The sequence below is a fragment of the Zootoca vivipara genome, chromosome 15 (genome assembly GCF_965207765.1).
Source record: "Zootoca vivipara chromosome 15, rZooViv2.hap1.1, whole genome shotgun sequence".
In the NCBI taxonomy this organism is placed as follows: Eukaryota; Metazoa; Chordata; class Lepidosauria; order Squamata; family Lacertidae; genus Zootoca; species Zootoca vivipara.
The window spans coordinates 12,940,073-12,967,989 of record NC_142598.1 but is presented as its reverse complement, the minus strand read 5'-3'; the positions used below and the strand labels follow the sequence as shown (position 1 = coordinate 12,967,989).

At 43.4% G+C, this 27,917-nt stretch overlaps 1 protein-coding gene across 2 annotated transcripts; it reads right to left on the bottom strand.

The window, feature by feature from the left end:
• Nucleotides 1-3,232: 3,232 nt before the first annotated feature.
• SLC22A15 (solute carrier family 22 member 15) lies at nucleotides 3,233-22,161 on the bottom strand. Of its 2 annotated transcripts, XM_035097017.3 has the most exons (12): nucleotides 21,840-22,151; nucleotides 20,185-20,397; nucleotides 18,261-18,393; nucleotides 16,689-16,853; nucleotides 15,845-15,974; nucleotides 12,216-12,431; nucleotides 10,924-11,064; nucleotides 10,322-10,407; nucleotides 9,393-9,513; nucleotides 6,559-6,631; nucleotides 4,906-5,094; nucleotides 3,233-3,338 (listed from the first exon to the last, which is right to left on the bottom strand). In XM_035097017.3, the coding sequence occupies exons 1-12, from the start codon at nucleotides 21,924-21,926 to the stop codon at nucleotides 3,255-3,257; spliced, it is 1,638 nt and encodes a 545-aa protein (XP_034952908.1). In that variant the 5' UTR covers nucleotides 21,927-22,151; the 3' UTR covers nucleotides 3,233-3,254. The 2 variants fall into 2 exon arrangements, with proteins under 2 accessions (XP_034952908.1, XP_034952909.1); XM_035097018.3 differs by lacking the exon at nucleotides 16,689-16,853 and having other exon boundaries at nucleotides 21,840-22,161.
• Nucleotides 22,162-27,917: the final 5,756 nt, after the last annotated feature.

Sequence of the window (27,917 nt, the reverse complement as noted above, 5' to 3'; positions counted from 1 at the left end):
CACTTTATTGCTTTGTAACAATGCCTCCAATGAAAAGGTTTAACGTCATCCAAAAGTGCTCCTCTCAAGACACTGAAAGCAAGGAAAGTGAGTACATACCCTTGTTTGGCCCGAGTGTGCTCCTTTCTACTAAGGCTTCGCTTCCTCGGCTTTGAAAAACTAACAGAAAACTAACCCAGCTGCAAGTGGCCTGCCTTCTTCTCCTGTCAAGACATTCCTTCCTGGCTTCCAGGCAAGGCATTCCATTTCCACTGTGCCAGCTCATTTACTAATCCAGGGGTGTGTTTGTGTGTGTGTGTGTGTGTATTTAAAGTATACACGAATTTAGTATTTAAAGATGTATTATATGGCAATGCAAGCATTTTCTTCAACTACTAAATGAAGCAAAAAAACATCATTTGAGGATTTCAAAGCGCTCAATAGTAGCATCACCACTGATCATGATTTACCCATTTTAAAGGGTTTTTACTTATATATTGGACCTGTTTTAGGCTCCCAACAACTTCTTCAAGCAGACTGTCTGTTTGAACTGATGAGGAAAGGTCAAAGGACAAACCAGTTAAAAGAGGACCTGCACACAAGCAGGAAAACCTACGAATCCAAATTTTTATTTGAATCTGAAAAAGCATTTCCCCTTACAGTGCAATTCTACGCATACCTTACCAAGGTATGTCCCTCTAATTGCAACAGGATTTTATCCCTAGTAAGCATGCAGACTTCCCAGTTCTCTCCTTTCTGGTGTAGTCTGACCCTAGCACTCACTGCACTCTTAATGCAGCTTATCTTAATGAAAAGACAAGTTTCCAAAGCACTTGGGGCCTTCTAAGCAGGATAGGACCATTTTTCAATTTCAGGAGGAGGGATTTTCTGAAAGACACTGCAACGTCATAGCAGTTCCTCGCTCTGACTGAGCTTCTGTCCCTGAAAAAAAGGGACAACTTTCATAAGCCTTTCTACTTTTCCAACAACATTTCCCCCCAGTCTCCCCTGCCCTCCTGCATTGTTAGGAGCAAATGGTTTTGAATGAACCAAAGCCCATCAGCTACAGAAGAGCACCTGCATGTTTCCAGTAGGGGTGGAGAGCGAGTAGAGCTGTGTTGTGCCCACTGCCTGCTCCTTCACCCTTTCCTTACAGTGTGTTTGCATATTGGCTCAAAAAATAGAACTCCCCACTAAAAGGAAACCATGATGAAAAATGCTAATGTATAAAATATTGTGAGAGCAGGGTAGGTAAAAGGAAAGTGGAATGTGTTGCCGATCACTTGTCAATAGGTGTCCATGAAACGTATACAATCTCAGCCTAGGCTTCGTAACTGGAGGTAAGTCCCAGGCAAGAGTATTGCTTTCTCAACAGCAGCCAGGAAAATGTACTTCTCCCATAACTAAAACACTACCTGGGAAAAACAAAATGCTAGCAGATCTTCTGCGAATTGAGTAAAAAGTGAAACAACCAAACATCAAGTCCCTGCCTCTGAACACAAAACGTGGTAGAAAAATGCCTTCTAGTCTGAGAGTCTAGATCAGGCACCCCCAAACTGCGGCCCTCCAGATGTTTTGGCCTACAACTCCCATGATCCCTAGCTAACAGGACCAGTGGTCAGGGAAGATGGGAATTGTAGTCCAAAACATCTGGAGGGCCAAACTTTGGGGATGCCTGCTCTAGATTGATTAAAAAGAAGTTGATCCTGTGAAGGTTGGTCCCTATATAAAGTGGAGCATGAGCTTCAGTTAGTCTTGTAGAAACCTGCCAGCACAGATAGGCTTCCTACTGCTGTTTTAGTTTTGATAAAAACGATTTGGAGCAACTACCATGGTTTGGAAGAGATCTCCTAACCTAGATCATGTCTTCCAGTTTTCTGCCTCAAGATAGGAAACCAAAGAAGTGTCTAAAGCACCAAGAACTGCTGGCCCAGATGCCATTTACCATTGTTACCTAGTTAGTGTTAGGCACATATCTGTTTCTCATGTGGAGCTCAGTTCAAAACGGAAGCTATCAGATCTCCACCAAGCTGAGAAATGCAATGATACATGCTTCCTATCTAGGTGTAATCTTGAATCTGTTAAGACTGAACTCACTGAACACGATGACTGCATGAGCAGTAGGAAAGCTTTCAATGGACACACAACCACCCTTGTCTTGCAATCACAGGTGATGATTGGAAAAGCTTTCAGGAGCTGCCATCTCAGGCCTTAAGTCTCTTTTCTCCCATTTAAATACAGGAGGGAAAAGTGAGCAGGTGTAAGTATCAATATGCTTGAAGCACGGAGGAGATGGCACTGGGTGGATTATTGTGCAGCTCAAATTGCTCCTTCCTAAAGGGGAGGAAGAAATGTCTTAACACTACGCACAGCCATACACTTCCAAAAAAAGGAAAAGCTTCCTTGTAAACACGAAGCTGTATTCCCTTGACAAGTAGAAACCAAACATAGTCCAAATTAGTAACTTCCCTTCCATTTAACCAGCAAGACGCAATTGCTCCTACCGTTTTTGTAAGGCAAAGCAGAATGAGTTATCTCACCTTGATGGCTCCTTCACCAAAGGAATACATGACAAGTGGCACTGAAATATCCAAAAGAGGCAACGTAATAGATCGACAAAGGCAAGTTAAAATAAAAACTTTAAAAATGAAGTTGTGAATCCACCATTACTGTGATTCAGTTGCCTTTTAAATCAGTTGGTCTGTATTACAGGTCTTTGCAGTCTTGCTCTGTTATATAGAACCATGCCTGATCCGCTTTCTGCATCACCCCAATATTAAAATCACACACAATGCAGAACCACCAGGAATTGCATTGACAGCAAAAATGCCACATCTTGCAGTTTTTCACATTTACCCCACTAAATAGTTAACAATGCCTCTCCACAATCAAGTTTCACCAGGGTAGCATAAAATCCAAGATTAACAAACAAACCACTTCCAATAAGTCAAGGGGAAAAAACTGCAATAGATGCAGAAGAGAGCTGGCTAAACATTGGGGCCACTTTTAGGATTCACAAGTGCTGTCATACAATGGGTATCCTGAAAATGCCTTACTTGTCTATAAATCAGGAGCAGTCTACAACTGCCAGAGCTGTCACTGACAAGCAGTCATCCGATTTGCAAGAGCTTTCAACGGTGTCCTACTTTTCTCCTAAAAGCAGACACAATAGTACGGTTCTGCTCACTGATTGCTCCTGGCTTTTAGGTTTGTTCAGATAAAGCTGACTGGATAATTCACAAAGAACATAGCATTTAAGAGAAGTGTTTTATCCATCACTTGATCATTTGGGTCTCTTCATCAGCATCATAGAACTCTTCATCTTCACTTCCACTCCCAGCTGAACTATCGTGGTCAGACTAGAAGGAAAAGAAGATTCTGATATCAGAGATAACCCTCACCAAGTTTCGAGCAAAATGTTTCATATGATTCATCTCAGTCTTGCAATACTTTTCACTAGGTCATTTTCAGTTTCCACCAGGCCTTTATAACCCAGCTTCAACCCACACCTCCATATGAGATAATACTAAAGTGGATCATTCTCTTTATCAACTGTTTTGAAGCTGTCCCCTCCTCCCCCATCAAGAAGTGTATAAATCTTACGAAATAAAGCATAGTGAGTGTTTTCAGCACTCTATAAAGAACATTAAAATGCCATTACTATCGCTGAAAACAGGACAGCTTGGGCAACTTGGGATACACGATTATGGCACGTTTGAGGCTTGCCTCTTATAATCAAGAATAAGAAGCCACTGACTTTTACAAAGCACAGAGCAGGCAAGTGACTGGATTTCTTCCTGAACTGGCTATCCCTTTGTAGTTTGTACTCTTAAGTCAAGGGAGACAGGCACTCAACCTATCCAGCACCACTGATTTCCACTTCCAAAACCTCCACAGCTGATCGACAATAAAATGGCAGCCAAACCCTGCTGCCAGTCAACTTTGCTTCCTTCATTGCTGACAGAGGGATTTGGGCCCCACCTTTCTGTTTCTTGTTGCTGAGTAGGGACAGGACATTTGTAGACACAATAAGCATGCCAGAACACTGTTCCTTCATGGTGGCTGTCCCTCTTCCTCTAGGAAATATTGTATTCACATGTTCAATAGCATGTATATTCCTGTGTATAAGACTACTGTTAACCCAGGACAAATCTTCTCAAAAGTCGGGGGCCGTCTTATACGCCGGGTCGTCTTATACGCTGGAATATACAGTAATTCGTTCCGGAGGTCCGTTCTTAACCTGAAACCATTCTTAACCTGAGGTACCACTTTAGCTAATGGGGCCTCCCACTATCGCCGTGCTGCCGGCACGCGATTTCCGTTCTCATTCTGGGGCAAAGTTCTTAACCCGAGGTACTACTTCCGGGTTAGTGGAGTTTGTAACCTGAAGTGTTTGTAACCCAAGGTGTTTGTAACCCGAGGCACTACTGTATTCTTTTGTTGTGGGGGGGGGGCAATGAGAAGAGTGAATGGGTAACAGTTGCTATCCTTTGAAATAAAGGAGGAAGCAGGCTCTGGTCTGAAGCTGGCAGCCAGAGAGAAACTGTGGCTATTTGTTTGGGATGTAGTCAGTTGTTCTAGGAGCTGAGAGTACCTACTCCCCTGAAAGTTTATGAGAAAGTCTCTGTTTCCATATGAAGGCAAGGGAGGGCCTTTCCAGATATTAAGAAAGCTTCCCTGCCATTGTCTAGGAAAGCTAGGTCAAGGTCAGACTAAAAAAAAAATCGTTTTGGGGGGGAATGAGTAAAGATTTAGGAGATAAAATTGCCTAGCAGTTAACATATCTAAACGGCACAACTAAATATTTAACATCTTCTCCTTGGAGCCCATCTGCAGAAGCTGACACTACATAAACCTAAAGAAGGTGGGACTTCCTATTCAACTTGACAGCTTTTGTCACAGGAGGGGATTGGCAAAGGTTCATACCCGTGAGCTTTCCATTGTTTGCAGCGACACAGCTTCATCTCCTAGCCGCCGATATGAGCAAGCCTGTAGATCAGATATCGTCTCCAGCAGTGGGCTATTTAGGGTTTCTGGCAATAACAGACTCAGAAGACCAGCAAACAAGCCCGCCACACCAAACACAATAAATGGCAGAGACCCTTGCACAGATTTCTGTAAAAAAAGAAAAGAAAAGAAAAGAAAGAAAGAATATAACAAACAGCAGCAGTAGTAGCTAGGGCTCAAATATGTTCATGTTATACATGAAATGGTGCAAGGACATAACAGCTATTCAACCTTCTTTCAGCTGTTCTGCTCTGGCAAAGCACACGTTGAGCGAGTCACAGGCTGCAACTGTGGTGAAACAATCACACACAACAGCATGAGAATTTGCAGCGACCCACTCGAGGAGTCACATCTTCAACACATCTATTGGTCATGTGGAAAAGGTAAAGGTAAAGGACCCTGACAGTTAAGTCCAGTCACAGACGACTCTGGGGTTGCGGCGCTCATCTCACTTTACAGGCTGAGGGAGTTTTTCTGGGTCATGTGGCCAGCATGACTAAGCAGCTTCTGGTGCAGCAGAACACCGAAGCCAGAGCAGCACACGGAAACGCCCTTTACCTTCCCACCAGAGCGGTACCTATTTCTCTACTTGCACTTTTGTTTGGCATGCTTTCGAACTTGCTAGGTTGGCAGGAGCTGGGACCGAGCAATAGGAATTCACCGCGTCGGGGGGGATTCGAACCACTGACCTTCTGATCGGCAAGCCCAAGAGGCTCATTGGTTTAGCCCACAGCACCACCCGTTGTCCCTATTGGTCATGTGAACTGACCCCAAATTATGCATGCAGAGAGAACAAAAAATTGGGTAGTGCAAGAGCACAGTTACAAAAACGGAGTCTGGAGAGACGGATAGTGTGGAAGAGAGGGGAGACAGAAGAACCAGACTCAGACACCTGTGCCCTAGCCACGCCTGTCAGGGTCAAGGGTGGAAGGAACAGAACAACTCTCATGACAGACTATTACCAAAAAACTCTCTGAAGGAGCTCTGGCTCCCACTCTGCTCTCACAAATATGAACAGCGAGAGCTGCCAAAGAAAGGCAGTAGAACAGTCGATGCAGCATCCACATAGGGGAGGGTACAGGGCTCAATTGAGAGCGCACAAACTCTCACCAATATTTCCGGTTTTAAAAGATCTCAGATGGCAACATTCTTGAAGAGCTGCTATCGAGCACAGCAGGGAGAACTTGACTAAATAGGCCAATGGACTAAGCCATTACAAGGTGGATTTGTTCATCTATTTTCAACATGTCCACCAGCTGCAGGTGGCCCACCTGGATGCTTAGGCAGCTCTGCATTGCCTTTCCCCTCCCCTATCCCTTTCTCACACTTATTCACAGGAAACTATCTCTACAGCTTTATCATGTGCAAGGGGAGCTTAGGACTCTTCAAAGTTGCATCAGCCAGCAAAAGTCGTGTCTATCCCAAAGCCAACTGTCCCACGCACCTGGCAATTTTCAAGAATTCTGAACATCAAAGCCAAAGCCAAATTTAACCCATGCAAAATGTACTTTACAGTGCTACTGCCCAGTTTGGGGGAAGGCGTGGGTAAGAGGAGGAAAAATCGGTACAAACCAAAGACGGAACAAAAGGAGCGATGATCCCACCAATTCGGGAGAACATGGAGCAGGCTCCCATTCCAACATTCCTGAGGGAAATAAAACAGTTACGTTCATATGAAGCATTTTTCCTTGACTAATGTAGGCTTAGGACTACACTTTCAAGTCCTGAAGAGTATCTGCAGATTGTTGAAAATATCTATTTAGTAAGCCCAACAATACTCAGCAATGACGGACATTGCCTGCCACAGGGACGTGGCCCCAGAGGGTTCTCTGAGGTAACACAGCCCTCCTCACCCCTACTGCAGTGGTACATTTCAATGGTGAAATGTCCTTCCCCCACTAATTTGGTTAACAACAACCCTAAAAGGCTTTAGGCAACTTGTAAAGACATTACTTAGTCAAGCATTTGGTTAACTGACTGGAGGCGATGGTCTGTCACTCTTGTGGTGCTATGATGTACTTTTGATTTATTGCTGTGGTTTAGTTTTTTATACTGTATTATTATGTATTACCAATTTTTACCTCCTGCTCTGGGATTATTTTTATGAAGATTGGGCTATAAATCACCTAAATAAATATATATACCGGTATTATTGACTGAGGTGGATTCAAGGGAGGCTGAAGGAGAAATAAAATGAAATATTTTGTGCAGGGGTAGAATGCTGCCTGTTTTCGAATGAAAAAATCTGCTTTAGATGGTTGTTCGACCTCCTGGTAGAGCAATTCTGCTCTGCCTGAATCCTTTGCCTCTGAAGATGGTGCCTAGCACGGAAAATGGTGCACAGAACGCCTCCCACTTCCACATCAGTTACTCTCAAGTCACCACATAGGGGAGATAAGCATCATTCTCCTTTGAATGCTGCTGGCTTTTCAGAAGTTTTGCATGAGTTTTGCATGTTCCCTGGCATGGAAGGACTCAAAAGTAGAGTTGATAAGAGATACACCCCTGATGGCAGCAGGAATTGGCTTCCCAGTACAGTGGAAGCTGAAGCAGCTCCACCTGGTATGGAGCAGAATGAATGAGTTTGTAGTGGAAGCTGCCAGTGGGTGGCTCAGCCACAGAACTGGAAGGCCGCTTTTTTGCTTAAGGCTGTTTGACCTGTGCGCCACGCTGTGTCTTTTTTTTTTTTTAACAGCTCCTGCTCCTTGTGTGACCAACTGAGCCACAAGGAAAAAAGGAGAAGCCTTTTTTTTTCAAGAAGCAGTAAAAACAGGAGAAAGTAGTTTGTCACTTTTTAAGGAAGAATAGCCAATGTTAAACTGAGGGGGAAAATTGAGTTCTAACAAAGGTTGAACGGAAGCTCAATCCCAGGCAAAGGCAAAGGAACATACTTGGGAGAAGCCTAGAGGATATGATACAGCACAAAGAGTTAGTCACATGTTCCTTGCCTTCCTGGGTAGCCGCAGGGCTTAACCCAGGCACAGGCAAACTCGGCCCTCCAGATGTTTTGAGACTACAACTCCCATCATCCCTAGGCAACAGGAACAGTGGTCAGGGATGATGGGAATTGTAGTCCCAAAGCATCTGGAGGGCCGAGTTTGCCTATGCCTGGCTTAACCCATTCATTTCTTAATCCCATAGAAACAACCAACTCCTTTAGTATTTCTGTATGGACTCCTTGGACTGAATAATAGTGTGGGATGTATCATCACTGAAGCAGTCAAATACAACATTTCCTGTTGCCTAGAGTGGACAACCAAACCCCTGTGTTGCAAAAACCAATGCAACACGCGGCCATGTACAAACATACAATGTATAATATCAACTCTTTACGATGTCTAAACAGAACATAAAACTTAACATATATGAACAATATAAACAACTCTTAGACATCATAAAGAGTTGATATTATACATTGATATTATACATTGTTCTGTTTAGACATCATAGAGTTGATATTATACATTTTATGTTTGTACATGGTCGCGTGTTGCTTTGGTTTTGATTCACTCCTAGAGTGGACACACAGGGGAATGCTCCAGATAGGGAGGACTTCTTGTCATACCCAGCCTGGAGCATCCTCCCGCTGTGTGTGACCAGATAGATGGATGTGACCCTAGCAGACCCTACAAAAGGGCTAGTGACGCAGCCATCTTCCTCTTTTCGCCATTTCCCATTTTCTCCTTTCGGACTCCTCTGCTGGCTTTTAGCCAGCAGCACAAGGCTCATCCATACAGAAGATGGAAGCCACAAGGTGGAAAGTCTGAGGCCTAGCTCAGACTTCTTTTCTCTACAAATGTAACTGAAACCACAAGATAAAGCCTGCCTTCAGGATACTATTATGAACTGAATGTAAGTAAACTTTACCATTACTTTTAAAGAAGACTGTCATGTTGTTATTATTTTGAGGAGGGAAATAAAAGGGGAAATTTACCAGGAACAATCCAGACTGGATAAGCCAGGCTGGATTGCTTAACTTAAATGATTTTAACAAATCCAACTTGCTTCCAGCAATGTGCAAAGGAATGTGCTCTATTACTTGCTCACTAGCGTGAGTGAGGAGGGATAATATTCAATCAATATATCCTCTCCTACTTTCCTCAACATTCCCACAAAAGGAAGCTAACATTCAAGTGGATTTAAAGCACTGCGCATTTCCTATGTGAACTGAATTCTTTGGCTAAACAGGGATGTTCACATTTAAATTTTGCATTTGGTAATGGGGAGAAGTCGAATTCCCATCTGCAGGCCCCTCAGGGAAAGGACCTGCAGCTATAGAAAGATACTGCAACCCACCCTAAAAACAAGGACCTATAAATTTAAACTGAACGGTGCCTCCCAAGAAGAAGAAAAGTCAGGTGGTCTCATGATAGACAACAGAAGCCACCAAACTGAACCTGTCTTACCTGATCACTGTAGGATAAAGTTCTGATGTGTAGATATATACAATGTTAAATGCTGCACTGATTGTCAGTTTTCCCAGTAAAGACAATGAGCGGCTGTTTACAATGGCAAACACTCCTGTAGCTGTTGGGGGAGAAAAGCAAAGCTTTTAAAGATGCTGTAGTAAGCAAGGATGGCCTTTTGGCTTTAGGTTGGAAGTAGACACACCCACCCCACCCCCTTGCTAAGCAACAGGAAGACCAGTCTGTTCCCATTTTATCAAAGGAGGAGGAGTTTCAGGCAGTGGCAAAGCTGCATGCTCCGGCACCGGGAGCAGAGAGCAGGCAGGGGCGTGGCGCGTGTCCTGGGGGCGTGGCATGCATCCCGGGGGCATAGCGCCCGATGCGGTGCGGGGGTGCAGTGTGTGTCCGGGGGGGCGCGATGGTACCCCCCCGATGGTGCCAGGGGCGGTGCGCTCCCCCCGCCCCCCGTTCCTCCGCCAGTGGTTTCAGGGAGCTTGCTTGCCCTGTTTCTGACAGAAAGCACACTCTGGTCAAACTGCCACTTGGACTTGTACTGCGGAACTGAAGAGAAGTGCCATTTAATGTTGTGTTCACAGAAGAGAAACGGTTCCATTCATGGTGTCTAACTAAGATTTACTCAGAAGAGACCCAGTGAACATGACCAAGTCTTTTGCTGCGGGCTCAAAAAGAGACACCACGAAGTGCTCTTAGAGAGGCTGGACTTTGGAATTAGGTGGGTTACATTTTTAACTAATTCTCAAGCTTCTAAGATCAGTTATTTATTGCGTGTCTGGTTCCAGCTGCCCAAGGCAAAACTCTCCATATAAGCAGCTGGAGATTGCTGCTCCCATATAGATTTGAGGAGGCCTTCACTACAAAATGTTGGCCTCCTGCAGTCTGCTCCACAGTTAAAAGAATAACACGCTTACCTTTCTTTTCTGGAAGAAACATGACGATAAGAGAGGCTAGTCCTCCCAGGAACAAAAATGCTGCAAGCGTCCGTTTACGGCCAAACCTGAAGAACCGGAAAGATAGAGAGCGATGAAAATGCAAAGCAAGTAGAAAACAAGCTCCCTTTACATCAAGGGCTTCAGTGCATGAAGCCAAATACTCTTCTTTTAAAAAAATAAATAAATCATTTTTATTCATTTTCCAACAGAAACAGCCAATTAACATATCCATCAAATCATAATCATGATCCAATTAAAAACAATAAACTAAAATTAAAGAAACACCAAATTACAATCCAAATGATTAATTATTAATTGTTCCAGGCTTCCCGTAGTCTGGCCCTCTTGAAGTATATCTCCAATATCTTCGTTCCTGCCTTCTTGTTGTTCTCATATTTTCCACATTCCGATCTTAACACTTTAAAGTTCTCCGTCCCTGGCTATGCGATTCTCAATCATGTCAGAAATCATATATCCTCTCACCCATTGAATACAGCTTTATTTGTATATAAGTATTTTTTCAACTGTCTATTTGCCAGCGCAGCTTTCTCCTGACTTCATTCCAATCTTCCAACACTCACCATTTTTGGCCAATCAAGTAGATGCAGAGAGGGTACGCCGGAATCTCTATTAGCCCAGAAAGAGCCAGGTTAGCATAGACACTGCCACCCAGGTCACCCACATTGAGAGTAAGACCATAATAAACCAAGCTGCATACGAACCTGTAGTGAGTAAAAAGGAAGAGATGAAAAATGAATGCCAAGTTGCTTTTTCTAGTTTTCTGCCTATGGAGTAACTGTAACCTTGAACTCAGAGAAGGATATTAGGCTTTAGGCATGGAACCTATTGACTGGGGCTTCTCAGTAACACTATACCAGCATAATATCAGCATAACAAATGCATGACCGGGGCAATATAAATAGGAATTACATTTTGGCATTGGGTAAAGGTAAAGGTACCCCTGACCATCAGGTCCAGTCGTGGACGACTCTGGGGTTGCGGCACTCATCTCGCTCTATAGGCAGAGGGAGCCGGCGTTTGTCGGCAGACAGATTCCGGGTCATGTGGCCAGCATGACTAAGCCACTTCTGGCAAATCAGAGCAGCGCATGGAAACGCCATTTACCTTCCCGCCGGAGTGGTACCTATTTATCTACTTGCACTTGACGTGCTTTCAAACTGCTAGGTGGGCAGGAGCTGGGACCAAACAACGGGAGCTCACCGCATCGCGGGGATTCGAACTGCCGACCTTCTGATCGGCAAACCTACGCTCTGTGGTTTACACCACATAGCCACCCGCGTCCCTTGGCATTGGGTATCTAAAGCATTTCCAGGCAGGGTATTTTTTAAAAAATTATCAGGTACACTGAATCAGCACCCGGGGACCCTTGAGCGATCTTTTCAAGCTAGTCTAAATGACAGGCTTGAAAATAGCAGACCAGTGCAGCTAAAAGTCCAGAAAAAGCACACTAAACATCCACACTCCCTGGCACCTCCTTCCTTCGGTGTTCTCCAGTTGCTTTCCATGGGAGAAGCTGCTTTCTTTACAAGCTCCTCCTAAATCCAGCCTTTCCATTCAGATCACTGAACCTCCAAGTCTATTTCTTCCATTAAACAAAAGGTTCTGCTTTGATCCAGACAACATAAACCACACGTCAGTGGTCTTCCAGCTTTTTAACACAGAAACCTCACTCAAACTGTCTTGCAAGATTCATATTAAAATGTCAGGCCACATGGAAAATGTGCCAAATCTACCATTCAAGGACTACTTGATCTTTGTGTAATTATGTGCTAAAATAATCCCACAGGCTCAGATCTTTGATATTATACAGTTTTTTGTTCCTGTAAATCAGATCAAAAGATAGTGCAAGTACCAGATGAACATCATGATCAGAGTACGCCTCAAAAGGATCTTGTACCGGAACAGGTCCAGGATGCTACTAGTCTCTCTATAACTCCGTTCAGGAGGGAGTTTAAGTGAAAAAGTGCACTTTGGCTTGCGGTTCCTCTTTGCAATGAGGTAGAGGGAATCTTCAGCTTCACTCAGCCGTCCTTGTGAATACAACCAACGAGGTGATTCAGGAATGAATCTATAAAGAACAAAAAAAGAGAGAGAAAATTCCATAGATGGCGTTAGAGTCGTTTTACTGCTCAATACTGGCACTTCTGGTAAAAACAAAAGAAGTACAATCATTAACAAGTTTTATACTGCAAATAGACTTCAATCTTTGCAGCTTTGCACAGGGATAAACAAGACCAATTTCGTAGGACTGCAGCTCACAACTACTGTATGCACTGAATGCAGCCATGTTAAGCTGATTTAGGAAAAGTCTGAATGTGCAAACGCAAACTTAATACAGAACTTGAAAAAGTAATGTGAAAGCAGTGGTATGGAAAAGTATTGAGAATAGCACTTGACACTGACACAGTTCATCTCCCTATTACTCAAAATATACATATTCTGTAATAATAATACAAATAATAAATTATCATAATATTCTGTAATGAACATAGCAAAACTGATTGGTGAACATTTATTTCTATCATATTTTTATTTAAAAATTGTAGATCACATATATCAACATTTTCAGTCAGATGCTAAGATTCCTTTCTTCCCTTTTATTATCAGTGGTATTTGGCCATATATAGACTGAACAAAATATATCCTTCAGTTCAGGACAATAGTTGGAGATATAATATGTCACAAGTGGATTTTTCATATATTTTGGAGTTGCACACAACAATTCAGGTATATTTGGAACACAATTTTAATGTCATTTCAGAAGTATTAGAATAACAGATAACAATAAAGTTATTGGATTATTAGGTACGGTAAGTTATTTAAGGGATGTAATTCTTGAAGACAATATGGAAGTAACAGTAAATTTATTATTTGCAGCAAAGATAAATATTGCAAAAGTCGGGGGGGGGGGCTAAGTTCCTCCCATTTCAGAATGTGTCAAAAGTATCTGGGATGCTGTAGTTTCATCTGTCAACATACTACATAAGACAGGCAACACTATAAAGATTTTTTTAGAGTGCTAGGTAATGGTGATCGTGTTTTAGAACAAGTTTCAGTAGAATATGCATATGTACAATTTATTTACATTATTGTAAAATGATAATTATTTTATTATACTTTTAGATTTAAAAGAGATTACTTCCTTCCCCTTTCAAGTATTTCTTCATCTCATAACCTTTTATTTTGACCTACTTAAGGTATTTATGAATTAAACTATGCTTGTAATTACTTATATCTGCAGTAGAGCATGAGACTCTTAATCACAGGGTCGTCGGTTCAAGCCCCACATTGGGTGAAAGATTCCTGCTTTGCAGGGGGTTGGACTAGATGGACCCCCATTGCCCCTTCCAACTCTAAAATTCTATTATTTAATTCAGGCTGCAACCTTCTGCATACTTACGGTACCTTGGAGGAAACCCAGTTGAATATAGTAGAACTTATTTCTGAGTAAGTGTGTACAAAATTGCACTGTATGAAAATCTTAAAACTAGTAGTATGGTCTTTGAAATGATTAATCACATAATTATTTGGGAAATACATTCTCAATGAACCTTTAATTTGTCAAGCTACTCTGCACCCAATAAGACTAGAAACATTTTTGAAGAAGAAATTATGACATTTCAACTAGAGTCTGGATTGCACAGATGTATTTTGGGAAAGGCCTTCACATTATTTGTGTTTAGCAATCAGACTTCTGCTAAGTTTTGAAGATTATAGGTGCCTATGAACATCTATTCATTGTGTTATCATAAGCAAGGGAGCAACTTCAATTCACCAGGTATGAATTGCCTAAAGCCTCCTGCAATCAACCAAATAACTCTACAGTATGTAAAATAAAGCAAAACCACAATGGGCAGATGTAAAACTTGGGTCTTGTACAGTACTAGGAATCACATTGTGCTCAAAGATTATGCATTGTTTGACAAAACTCTATCCTGCCATCAGCGTATAACTGAATGGCGGATGTGCACTAGCATCCCCCCAAAACAGACTTGGGCTTCTCCAGATAAAGTTACTGCAGCCTTATTGAAATCATCCGTTTTTCATTGCTGCTGGAAGTTTTTGAAGTTTTCAATTTGTACAAGACAAGCATGGGAAACACTTCTAGCCCGTGGGCCAAATTAGGCTGATGGAGGTCCTAATTTGACCTGCGAAGCAATTTTCCCCAAGCCACGCCCACTTGTCATCAGGTGTGGGGCAGCCACAGGTAAAGATGCCTTTGCAAAGGAACAGTGAGGAGCCTTGAAGTGCACTCCCTGTGCCTTTTAAATTTGGTGTCAAATGCAAACCCAACTGGAATCAGCCTCCTGCATCCACCATCATGGCCCATGGAGGAACTCAGGATCCAGCCTGCAGGAGGAATCCTGCTCCCCACCTGGTCAGGTAATTTCATATGTAACACCGATGCAACCAAGACCGTTTGCTAAACACATCCAGTCACTCACTCTCTGTCTGTCTCACACATGTACCCTTTCAACTGAAATATATATATATAAGTAATTTACTTTCAACGAGGAAAAGTCAGTTTTGGTGGACATGTACTTCCTATATCAATCAAGCACCTTCCCTACTACCCAAAATTCCAGAGCAGTTATGCAACTAATTTTCAAACTTATATGCATCATCAAAAAAGGAAAGAAACAAGCAACTTGCTAGAAGCACGAGAAGCAAGACTGAAGGCTGATGCAGTGTTCAACTTAATGTGTTTGTCTGTATATTACAGATGTCAATGCCAGTTTGCAATGTAGATGAAATGCCTCTTGCAAACACTCTTCAAATCCTACATCTGTCTTCATCCTAACAGGTGTCCACCTTTATGTAGCTGAAAGCCTACCTCTAAAGCAGTGGCTACAGATGACATTAGGCGAAAGAAGTCTGAAGCTTACAGCTTATGAAATCTTGGGACAGGTGGCAACGAACTTGGATGATCAGAACTTGGCAGAGTTTACCAGAACATAAAAGAAGGAAGACAATGCAGGAAAAAGCCACACAATGGCTTTTAAAATGGAGGGGAATCTGGAAAGGCAGCAACACTTCAAAGATAGATTTAGGGAGCACAGTGGATAAAGCTAACAAGACAAAAGGTGATGCTGTGGCAGAAGGCCAAGGTCAAACCCTACTCTGTGTGAACAGGAGCAGTGCTAGCACAAATCTGTAGTATTCCTTTCCCCTTTAGCACTGCAAAAAACCACATCCTGAATCTTTGTGTTCTGTTCTGGGGAACACACTTAAAGACAGACACTGAAAAGGATTCTAAGAAGGACTGTTAAGATGAAAGAATTTAGAAATATCCTATGAGAAGAGGCTAAATCTATGTCCAGGCTTAGTGAAAGTAGGATCAGGGAAAGTAGAAATCAAACAATTTTAAATACTTTAAAGGGGTGCAAGAAAGAGAGATAACTACTACTTCTAATCAGCGATAAGTGATTTTCACACCTTTTCATGAACACCACCAGAACAATTTTAAGGTAGGTAACTTACAGAGACAGGAGGAAGACTACTGTTCCCTCCAGGTTAACCACAACTGCTAGCATTCTCCAGGAGCGAATGAGATATCCTAACAAAGCATACTGGGCAATTCCCACAGCAAAGAAGAGGCCACCAACTGATCCTAACATAAGGCAGACAGGGGGAAAAAGTGTTATTGACCGTTTAATGATGTTTGCCAACACAAAACAGACAGGCAAAGAAGGCTACCTGAACAAAGATGCAAAGATAAAGATAATTAAGATGGAAAGAGAAGACAAATTATGCTACAATCTGTTCTTAAAATCACTATTTGTGAGGTCTTCCTAAAAAAAAAAAGGCCAACAACTTTGCGGGTGAAATGGCATGAGCAGAACTGGACTGAGAATTTTAGGCAGTGTAACACGTCATATATTAGGTATGTTATCATCATCCTACAGAGTCTAAAGTTTGTGCTAGTATTTTAAATGTGTAAGAATCAGAATGCTCAGCATTCTACAACAGAAAAGTTGCAGAGATTTGTGGCTGAAGGATCAATCGTATGCATACATGGAGCACAAACTACTTCACATGTTACAGTTGGAGGATACACCATGAGCATAACATACAAGCTTTCTTCTTTTTTTTATCCTGTCTACAAACTGATGGAAGCAAGAGCAAGTCTCAGCTTCCAACATCATGTGTGCACATGGTAATCAATCAATCAATTAATCAATGGCTGGATGCATACAGGTTACCTGGATATGCCCGTCAATCTCATAATGTATAAAGCAGTTCTCAAACATGAATTAAAATTTGGATTTGCTGCCAGAATTTTTTTAAAGCTTTTAATATAAAGATCAGTAATTAAACGTTGTACCTGCCAAAGCCCAATAAGCAGTGCCCACACATTCGTTCAGGAGGACAAAAGCCACTAATGACATCCCACCATTCATTACTCCCACCAAGAAGCGAGAGACTGCAAAGAACTCGTACGAAGGGGAGAATCCATTAGCAAGAGCAAACAAAATGTCAAGGGCAAAACCTGGAAGGCAAACAAAAATTTCCTTCAGAACATCTCCCAAGAAGTAAAGGATGGTTGTTGTTTCCCCCCCTTCTTCCAAAGTTAGCCACTGTGGACACAATGCACTATTTTAATGCAGTTCTGCTTGGTTGCTCAAGAAAGCACATGTAGTGTTTGTTAATGAAAAATATAGCTGACCGTATCTTACACAAAAGTTCTCTACATATGATAGGACACGCTGTCTGGTTCGCTTTATGGAAAAGACACACACCCGATGGAGGGAATCATGTTTTACAATTATCCTCTCTCTTTTTAAAAAATCAGCAGCTCCCATATCTTTAAATGGCTTCTAATTCTGCAATAAATAGTGCATATGATTATCCCATTTTAATAGCCAGCTGCTATCAGGCTTTCCTAGTGGCCATTTTTAAGGCAATTATTTACATTGGGCTTGCCAGGGCTTTAAGAGCTGGCAGCAACAGCCAAAATATCTGAGCCAGGGTGAGGAATGTTGCCATCTTGTCCCTACAGCCTTTTTTGCTGCTTGGGGGGCTGCTAAGGAGAGAAAGATGGAGCAGCTGAGGCAACACTCAAGAACAGCAGCCCAGGCAAAGGTAAACCTTGCCTATTATAACTGCCTGTTGTTAGATGTTCCTAGTGCCAGAGTGTGTGTTATACCAAAAGAGAACTGGTAACTATGTTTGTGAGCCTTCAGTTAGAGAGGGTGGGCTAATCCCATGTTATCATTTAAATTTCATGGATCCATGTGTGAGTAAGAAGGCAAGCTACAAATATTTCAGATAACAAAGAAATATCCAGAATATTTGAGTAACAGGATTTTAGCGGTTTTATTTGCTTCCGACAAGTAGGTTAGAACTATAGGGCTGCAAGTATATGGACAGCTTTGCAGTTTCTCTACACAATGCAGATCAGACTGAGCCACAAAAGAAACTGCAACAAAATCCTGCAGATCACCATGACCATCTGAAGTTCTTGAAGTAAGGAACACACATTACTGGAAGATAAAAGCAGCACAGCGCAAAGCACCACAAGGTCGCTAGTCAATTTGACACAAGGGAGAATCCCCCAAAATCCAAATGGGACAACTGGGCCCCAGTTAAAACCCATCCATGGATTCTTTTCACAAGAAATTAAAAAGCCTCTATTATCAGCCCAGGAGAAGGTGACCAAACCCTACAAATTGTGGAAAGAGAAAGCTATGATGAGATTCCCAATATCTGAAATGTAGTCTATAGAGTACTCAAATTCATGGCTTTCCTTTGAAATACCTGGACAGAGGAGAGAATACAATTATGATGCATGGGGCTTTTTTTCAGCCTTCACCTTGGCCACCCCACACTCTGAAGATGAAACTATGCTAAGAAAGACAGAGGGTTTTTCCTTCATCTTTTTCGGATGACAGCTTACCTACAAGGTAGACTTTCTTCCGTCCAAAACGATCTGAGAGCTGTCCAAAAGTAATCACTCCAACAAACACACCACTAAAGAAAAGCGAACTAGCAGCACTGATCTTGTACGATGTGTTGCCAATTAAAAACCACTAGGGGGAGAAAAAAAGCAGAGTTATGCAGAATCCAACAGAAGGTAAGAGCTTTTTTAAATCCATAAATTATCTTTAACATATCATGCACCTAACAACTAGCACCTGACAAAAAGTTATTTTCTAGTGCAAATAAAAAGTACTTTTCTGTCCTTACTGATTTACTGTACTGTATATCTATAGGTAACATTGCATCTTTATTGTCCATGTACCACATACAGAAGCTAGACAGGAGTGGCCAAAACTTCAGCAGAAAGGCCAATATTCAAGTTTAAAATGCATCTCTTAAAAGATCACAGGAGCACATATTAGGTGTATTTCTGTACAATGGATAAATGGCAAATGTAACACTCTGGGGTAGTTGGCAAAAGCATTTCCTGAAGGCATACTCATTATTTTGTTGACTTGTTACTGGCTAATATCACAATTCCAATGTATGAACTTAATCCATTAAGGTGGGGGCTTTGCAATCTTGTTAATAGGACATATCTTTTGAGAATGAGTATGTTTAGCACCTCCATTGCCAAAACCTGCAAATAGACATATACAGTCATACCTCGGGTTACAGACGCTTCAGGTTGCGTCTTTTCGGGTTGCGCACCGTGCAAACCTGGAAGTACCCGAATGGGTTACTTCCAGATTTCGGCACTCGCGCATGCGCAGAAACACTAAATCACACTTTGCCACAGTTGTTCTTAGAAATTAATACTTCACAAATGCTACAGACCATATCCTTTCAAGTATGGAATAAGCTTATGCAATGCTTGTTGTGAAACAAACTTGGTGAGGAAGTAGATTGTGCTGCACTCAGGTTACCATTCAAACATAGCACTGTTCATGAACCCAGTAAAGAAATGATGATGATCTTCTTCTTTATGGAGTCATAAACTAGTTCCTCCCCTTTAAGTACACACGCACAATTTCCAGAGAGGTAGTCATGCTAGGTGTTTTTGCAGGAACAACCTTAAAGGCTAGCACATTTATTATGGTATAAGCTTATATGGAATCGTCCACTTCATCAAATGAATTAATCTGGTGGTTTTTAGAAAAGTCCCAGATGCCAATTTCCACAGGACTGGGTATGTTCATCTGATCACAGCTAGACAAAATGATTATGAATGGATCATAACATTTATTTTTGAAAAATTTTAAGAGCTACATTTGGGTAAGGCTTTACTTTGAACCAACTAGAATGTGACAAAAATACTGTAGTGAGCAAACTTTTAACTCTTCTTTTGCCTGGACCCTAAGCAAAATGGCAGGGCAGTGGGAGAGGAAGAGATTAATATTGGAGCCCAAAAGGCTCTGGTCTGTAGCAATCTCAATTTGGGAATGCAGGAAATTCATTTGTTTATCACATTTATATCCCACCTTTCCCCAAGGAACTCAGTGTTGTATACATAGTTCTATCCTCCCATATTTTATCCTCACAACAACCCTGTGACGTAGGCTAGGTTGACAGTGGCTGGCCCAAGGTCACCCAGGGAACTCTTGGCTAAGTAGGATTTGAGCCCAGGTTCACAGACTTAATTAGTCTCTGTTAGGTGAAAGACAGAATTTTGGTTGCACCATATTCTCTGACCTCTTCCTTTAGATGTTGCTTGTTGTTCAGCCTGATTAAGAGAGCTGCAGAAAAGCTTGTTCACTGTTTTGGGACATCTTACTTGGTGCATCTTACATTACTGGAGAATTTGGATTTTCTCTCTCTAATGGATCACCTACCTACAATTTTGTAGCAATTATTTAGAAGGTTAAGTGGCAAGATCCCCACAACAATCTTGGCTCAATTACCTCAGAGGCTATTGATGTAAAGTTGCTGCTAAAGTGTATGTGTTTCTGAACTTCACTCCCATTGGCTGTCAAGAGCCACTTTCCAAAAGTTCTTTCTTCGCTAGCCGACTCATTACTATGGCTTTTATTTGCAGAGGTCCCTTCAAGGTCCCAGTGGTAAGGAGGTGTTGCCCCCACTAGTGCAATGAGGATTGCTTCACTGGCCACATACAGCTGAAACAATGAGAAGCAGAATCAAAATCAATGCCAGAACAAACAACAACTTCCAGACATTTAAATAACAAATATGCTTGATCATACCTACATGATAGTTCAGAGGTTATTTGCCTTTTAGATTTAGAATTGTCAATATTTCAGGTTTATCTTTCCTGTACATTCTTCAGCTTTGGAAATGTTTCTCTCACCTTGTCAATTCATAGCAATCCTATGAATGCTCTTTTTTGCTTGGCTGTACAACCCCTTTGCTGTAACCATAATTCGAGGGCCTAGCTACACTTCCATTTGTCCTGTGATTTCAAGTCTCCCTAAATACGCATTTGCCAAAGTAATGCATTGCTCTGCTTGCACCCAGTAAATCTGTCTAGTAGAGATATGAAACAGGGGCTTCCTGATTCACAGCCCAGCATCTTAGCCTCTGTGCCACTGTACACATATCTGTGAAATTTAATCATGCCACCTGAAGAACCAATATTATTCCTTACTAAATTTGCACACCGCCCTTCCTCCAGAGATCACAAGGCAGTTCACAACATAAAAAGACAAACGAAAACACAGGACGCATAATAAAACACAGGCAAAAGCAAGACAAACTAATCACCACCACCACCACCCCAGAGGCATATTTATAAGGCCACAGCAGTTCAGCGTCTGGTTGAATAGAAACGTTTCCACCTGGCGCCTAAATATAGGCAATGAAGGTGCCAGGTCAGCCTCCCTGGGGAAAGCATTGGTGGGGGGCGTGTACCAAGCAGGCAACAGATCCTGAAGGAACATCTGCACCATCACCGTTCAGCCCAGACACGGAGGTCCAGCTCCGAGGGCCTTCTGGTGGTTCCCTCCCTCCGAGAAGCGAGGTTACAGGGAACCGGGCAGAGGGCCTTTTCAGTAGTGGCGCCCGCCCTGTGTAACGCCCTCCCATCAGATGTCAGGGAAATAAACAACTATCTGACTTTTAGAAGACTTCAGAAGGCACCCCTGTTTAGGGAAGCTTTTAATATTTGATGTTTTATCGTGTTTTTCATATTCTGTTAGGAGCCACCCAGAGTGGCTGGGGAGGCCCAGCCGAATGGGCGGGGTAAAAATAATAAATTATTATTACTTTTATTATTATTATTGGGAGGCCTAACAGGATGGGCGGAGTATAAATAAATAATAATAATAATTACTATTATTACTACTGCTACTACAGTGCAGCAGCGGCGAATTCCTACATCGCAGGGGGTTGGACTAGATGACTCTGGAGGTCCCTTTCCATTCTATGATTCTCTGGTTTCAAATTCCTTGGAGGCGGGTTCTGCTGCCCCTGTAGATCGTGCCGTCTGAGGCGGTCGCCTCGCCTTCCCTCATGGGTGGGTCGGCCCTGGCGGCACCCACCTCCCTCCCTCGGCCCGCAGTCGCCACCCAGGGCGAGGAAGACCCCTGTCCCGCTTCTTCACCTGGAGCAGCGCGGCGAGCAAGACGCAGAGCCAGACCTGGAAGGGCCCCATCTGGCCCACCTGAGGGAAGGCCTCCTCCACGTCCATGACCGGGTCGGCGGCGGCGGTTCTCCTCGCGGCGGGAAGCGCATCCCACTCGCCGGCGCTGCGCTGCGCTGCTACCCTGCAGAGAGCTCGCTGGCCGCGCTGACAGGAGAAGCGCCGCAGCGCCACAGAGCGGCGCGTGTGCGCATGTCCAAGGAAGGGCGCGCGACGTCCGCCTGGAGACTGGACTTCCTGGTTACTGCCGGCGCCGTCCCCTTCGCGTGCGCACAAACTGCCCCATTTAGACATCCGGGTTTTTAAGGCGTAGCTGTGATTGGGCAACGACGCGAGATGCTCCCGCCCTCCTCCCAAAACGGACAGCAGCGCTAAAACGCAAGTCCCCGCCCGCGGGAATCAGTGTTTGCTCATTGGTGCCGAGTTGAGTTAAAGTTCTAATTGGACCCGCAAGACGCGGCAGGTGTTCGTAGATCTAGGTTTTGGCGGGGCAAGCGGAGACGGAGGCGAAACAGGGCGGGCAAAAAAATTCGCAGCGAACCTTCAGACTCATTTTAATTCCATATATCCATATGCACAATAATTATATGTGTGTGTGTGCATTTTTTTAATAATATATAAAATATTTGTTTATACCCCGCCTTTTTGCCAGACAGGGACTCAAGGCGGCTTACCAATAAAATAACCAGAGCTCAAATTCACGGCTCACTTCGGAAGCCTTTTTGTCTCCTTCCTAGTTTAATTAACCATTAAAAAACAAACCATTAAAAATGCTAACCATTCTAATAAAATAAAATAAAAATACTGTAAATAGATTTGGGAATTCCTGGTTTAAGCATAGCTGTGGATTGGGTAACTCCTGATAGCTTTATCCTCTGTGAATTTGACTAATCCCCTTTTAAAGCCCTCCAGGTTGGTGGTCATCATTGCTTCCTGTAGGAGCAAATTTCAAAGTTTAATTATGTGCTATATTAGGGATCACAACTTTTTCAAGGGTTTCGGCCTACTACAAATGGCACTTCCAGTATGGTAGGCTAGGTTAAGTTAATATATGTACATAAACAGCAGTTATTTTCAATAGATTGTGGGGAATGAGGGGAGCCCAATCCATATTCAGTGAACCAGCCCCAGGAAATCCTAGGATCATAGAATTGTAGAGTTGGAAGGGACACTGGGGATCATCTAGTCCAACCCCTGTAATGCAGGAATATGCAGCTGTCCCGTATGGGGATCAAACCTGCAACCCTGGCATTATCAGCACCACACTCTAACTAATGGAGCTATCCAGGCTGATTATCCTGTTGGCATCTCTGGTTCCAACCCTTGTCTCTGTCCTGTTTGGGGTCCTGATTGTTGATGTAACTTCTACCCACCAGGCAGTCCTTGGGCTAGCAGATGGGTTTAAACTGTAAGGGATTTCTTCTTCTTCTTCTTCTTCTTCTTCTTCTTCTTCTTCTTCTTCTTCTTCTTCTTCTTCTTCTTCTTCTTCTTCTTCTTCTTCTTCCCGTTTTCATTGTAGACTGTCTCACCAGAGTGGTACATGCTCTGGTTATCTCTCACTTGGACTACTGCAATGCGCTCTATGTGGGGCTACCTTTGAAGGTGACCCGGAAACTACAATTAATCCAGAATGCGGCAGCTAGACTGGTGACTGGGAGCAGCCACCGAGACCACATAACACCGGTCTTGAAAAACCTACATTGGCTCCCAGTACGTTTCCAAGCACAATTCAAAGTGTTGGTGCTGACCTTTAAAGCCCTAAACGGCCTCGGTCCAGTATACCTGAAGGAGCGTCTCCAACTCCATCGCTCTGCCCGGACACTGAGCTCCAGTGCCGAAGGCCTTCTGGCGGTTCCCTCGCTGCGAGAAGCCAAGTTACAGGGAACCAGGCAGAGGGCCTTCTCGGTAGCGGCACCTGCCCTGTGGAACGCCCTCCCACCAGATGTCAAAAGAAAAAATAACTATCAGACTTTTAGAGGACACCTGAAGGCAGCCCTGTTTAGGGAGGCTTTTAATGTTTAATCGATTATTTTATTTTTCTGTTGGAAGCCGCCCAGAGTGGCTGGGGAAACCCAGCCAGATGGGCGGGGTATAAATAATAAATTTATTATTATTATTATTATTATTATTATTACTACTACTACTACTACTATACAAACCTCCAGCATATTGGAGGTTTGGATTGTTCTGATAGCTCATTTCCATATGCCAGTGGGGGTTGCTTTTTCAAACTCCACCTGCCCCCAGACAAATGCTTAATACGCCGCCCCTCTTTCTCCTCCATTCCAAGACCATACTTCATATTAGGGATGCTTTGCTTTTTTTGCTTTCTAAATTCATCAGACTCACCTTCAAACGTAGAGTGTTTTATGTGATGAACAGCATTCCGCACACCGGCTCCTAGACACTAGTTTAGGACAATCCACTGATTTAATATGGGGCACAGAACAGCCATCAAGTCGAGTTTCATGAGCGAAGTAAACCTGCATGCTTCAATAATATTAACATGCCCTACTCCTGACTATGTCATAAATTTGCTGTAGGATATAAATTCAGCGCCTGACATTCTAAAAGGATTTGGCATTTGTAACTGGTTCATTGGGCTCAGCACCTGAGGCTCGGCGAAAGCAGGAGTTTCAGAGAGTGCATCTCCGATGCCTTTAACGATTGTATTTATTAGACTGAATTGTGTTGATGAGGCAAAAGATGCTTTAGGAGAGACGAGGGAAGCAGAGGTGTGAAGAGATGCAGCTGAGTTCCCTTGAGCCTCCTGGTAACTAACACATGCAGCGTGGCCTTTGGGTGATTTCAGGGGCAAGACGGGCAAAAATAATTCTCAGAGTGACAAAAGGGTAATGATTAAGGCTTACAGGGCTACGTTGCATCCACAGTGGGGAGAGAACATTCCCCATGGCCATTGCTGTAGTCCGACCATGCTCTTATAAAAATAACTCCACCATTACTACGGCCCCCACTAGTTTCGAGAATGTGTCTCATATAGGCTCGCAAGCATAGGGTAGGGCTGCTGCTCAGGGGTGCTAAGGTTACAATGGATCAAAAATCAAGGCCCTGGAATTAATTGAGGTTAGTAAACACAACTGGGCACAGCTGGATGAACCTTCGGAGTGGGAGTTTAATGTTGCATGAAAAGCTGAAGCTGGCTGTACTACTGCAGCACTGATAAATGGTCTCTCCCCATGGATTCCTGGATGGGTAGGCATCCTTGGTCAGAAAAGCACCCCACAATTGGGGTTTTTTTTAGTGAGTGAGGGTAGGGGAAGAGAAATAACACTATTTATTCATTTGCTGGCTGGGGACCCTACTACTAGGGTGATGCTGTGGTCTAAACCAGTGGTCCTCAACCCCCGGGCCACGGACCGGTACCGGTCCGTGGATCAATTGGTACCGGGCCGCCCAAGGAACATTTAAATACAATTAAATTAAAATTATTAAATCAAAACAATATAAATAAAATATAAACAATCAACGTCCCCCCCCTCAGCGGGCCGCAGTAAAATTATCAAACGTTGACTGGTCTGCGGCGATAAAAAGGTTGGGTAGCACTGGTCTAAACCACTGAGCCTCTTGGGCTTGCTGATTGGAAGGTTGGTGGTTCGAATCCCCACGATGGAGTGAGCTCCCGTTGCTCTATCCCAGCTCCTGCCAGCCTAGCAGTTCAAAAGCACGCCAGTGCAAGTAGATAAATAGGTACCGCTGTGGCGGGAAGGTAAATGGCATTTCCGTGTGCTCTGGTTTCCGTCACGGTGTTCCGTTGCACCAGAAGCAGTTTAGTCATGCTGGTCACATGACCCGGAAAGCTGTCTGTGGACAAACGCCGGCTCCCTCGCCTGAAAGCAAAATGAGCGCCGCAACCCCATAGTCGCCTTTGACTGGACTTAACCGTCCAGGGGTCCTTTACGTTTACCTTTACTAGGACAGTGGTACCTTGGGTTACAGGCGCTTCAGGTTACAGACGCTTCAGGTTACAGACTCTGCTAACCCAGTACAGTACCTCAGGTTAATAACTTTGCTTCAGGATGAGAACAGAAATCGCATGGCGACAGCTTGGCAACAGCAGGAGCCCCATTACCTAAAGCGGTACCTCAGGTTAAGAACAGATTCAGGTTAAGAACGGACCTCCGGAACAAATTTAGTTCTTAACCCGAGGTACCACTGTATTCAGTAGGGTCTAAGAAGTATTCAAAGCAGCTGCTATATCAGAAGAATTTATTGGAAGTGATAGTGGATGGGCAGGTAAGAAAAGAGAGAGAGAGCTGTGGGCCTGGCTAAACCCACGTAAATTTCCTTAGCACAAGTTCTATTTTATCCACATGAAAGGAGGTACTGTTATGTTACCACAATTCACTGGATATAAATAGTGTGGTAGCTCTTCCCAGCTGGCCAACTATGGATGAGGGATACGTTCAATTCACCCTTAAAGGCAAACTTACCTAAGCCACACTTTACAGAACAATATGCGAACCGAAACACAGCCACCCTTTCATATTCACTCTTTGAATTTTGCAGTGCAATTCCCCAACCGGGTAATGCGTACAAAACTGCATAAGTGAAAATCATGCACAGAATACATTATATCAGCAAGAATCACTTTGCAAAAGGAAGTGTATATTGAGCAAATTTTTTGCATACATAAATGTGTTTATTAGGACAAATTTGCTCTAAAATGTGTGCGAATTTTCATGAGATTTTTTTTCCTTAAAAACCAAAACAAACTCATATCACAAGCTGATGTGAAAATGTGAAGAACTAAACTTAAGACTGGGTGGGGTGGGGTGGACAGCCTGACTGGTCCAGCACCCAAGGAGTCTTCTGCTTCCAAGCCTGGATATGTCAGAAACTGGGCAGAGGAGGACGACACCGGAGAAGGGGCTGATGTCTGGGGCTGGGTAGATGAGGAGTGGTGGAGACCACCTCCCCATCCTGACCCTTCCAGAGAGGAGGAAGAGGAAGAGGGAGAAAAGAGGGGTGGAGATTCACTCAGGACGGCACCATTACCCAAAAGCTTACATCGGCAACCTCCGACCCATGGGCCGGATACGGCCCACAAAGGCCGTTTATCCAGCCCACGAGCCGCCCGGTCACCGAGCCGCACGCTCGGCAAGTTCCCCACGTGCTGTGCTAAACCGGCGCCAGAAATGGCACCTGCGCCTGTGCAGATGCTAGAAATCACGGCTGCGCAGACGCTGAAAATCACTTCTGTGCAGACTCGATTTCCGGCGTCTCCACAGCCGCAGAAGCGATTTTCGGCGTCCCGGACGTGGGCAGTGCAGCGCCGGAAATCGCTTCTGTGCATGTCCGGCCCATGGACGACAGTCCATGCGAATGCTCCGGCCCACGGCTGGAAAACGTTGCCGACGCCTGTCCAAGAGGCTGGGTTCTATAGCCTCTCTCTGTAAAGTTTGAAATGATAAAGGCAAGGAAAAGTTTCTTACAGTCGTTTTTTATTTCCTGGGCAACCATCTGGGAACCACTGACAGCACCCGGACAGGATGCAATTTTCAGGCATGTCACGCAAAAGCAACATTCTGAAAAAGACACCCTCTCTCCAATTCAATTTCTGAAGTTTAACATAATTAATATGAAGGAAAAGAGAATCTTTTCAAAACAATTACATGAGAATAGAAAGTCTTTGGAGAAGAATAATTATGGGCATCTCTCCAGCCCCTTTTTTTTGCTAGTACTTGGCAAGAATGCCACTACGCCACTCGTGTATGTTCCTCACATGACATGAATAGCAGAAATAAGCACTCCTTGGTTGTTCATTGCTTTGGCGTTCTAATTGCTGTCCCAAATTAAGCGAGTTTTGCTTTCCAATTATCTGTAAACAAAGTCGAACAACAGTTACAGAGCCCTTTGGGGCCAGTAAGGCAGAAACAGGAATATTAGTTTAGTCAAAGGAAATTGCTTTAATTGGAATCATTATAATTTGGCCTTTAAAGACCCTTTCCAAAGTAACTTTTGGTATTTGGGGGGGGGGTTCTTATATTGCATTTGGGAAGAAGGACATAAAGTCAGCTA

Coding starts and splice junctions, on each gene's coding strand:
- SLC22A15 (XM_035097017.3), bottom strand. CDS start 21,926: ATGGACGTGGAGGAGGCCTTCCCTCAGGTGGGCCAGATGGGGCCCTTC. Junction 12,432..15,844: donor GTAGTCTTCCTCCTGTCTCT/GTAAGTTACCTA, acceptor TGTTCTTTATAG/ATTCATTCCTGAATCACCTC. Junction 11,065..12,215: donor CTGATCATGATGTTCATCTG/GTACTTGCACTA, acceptor TACTCACTACAG/GTTCGTATGCAGCTTGGTTT.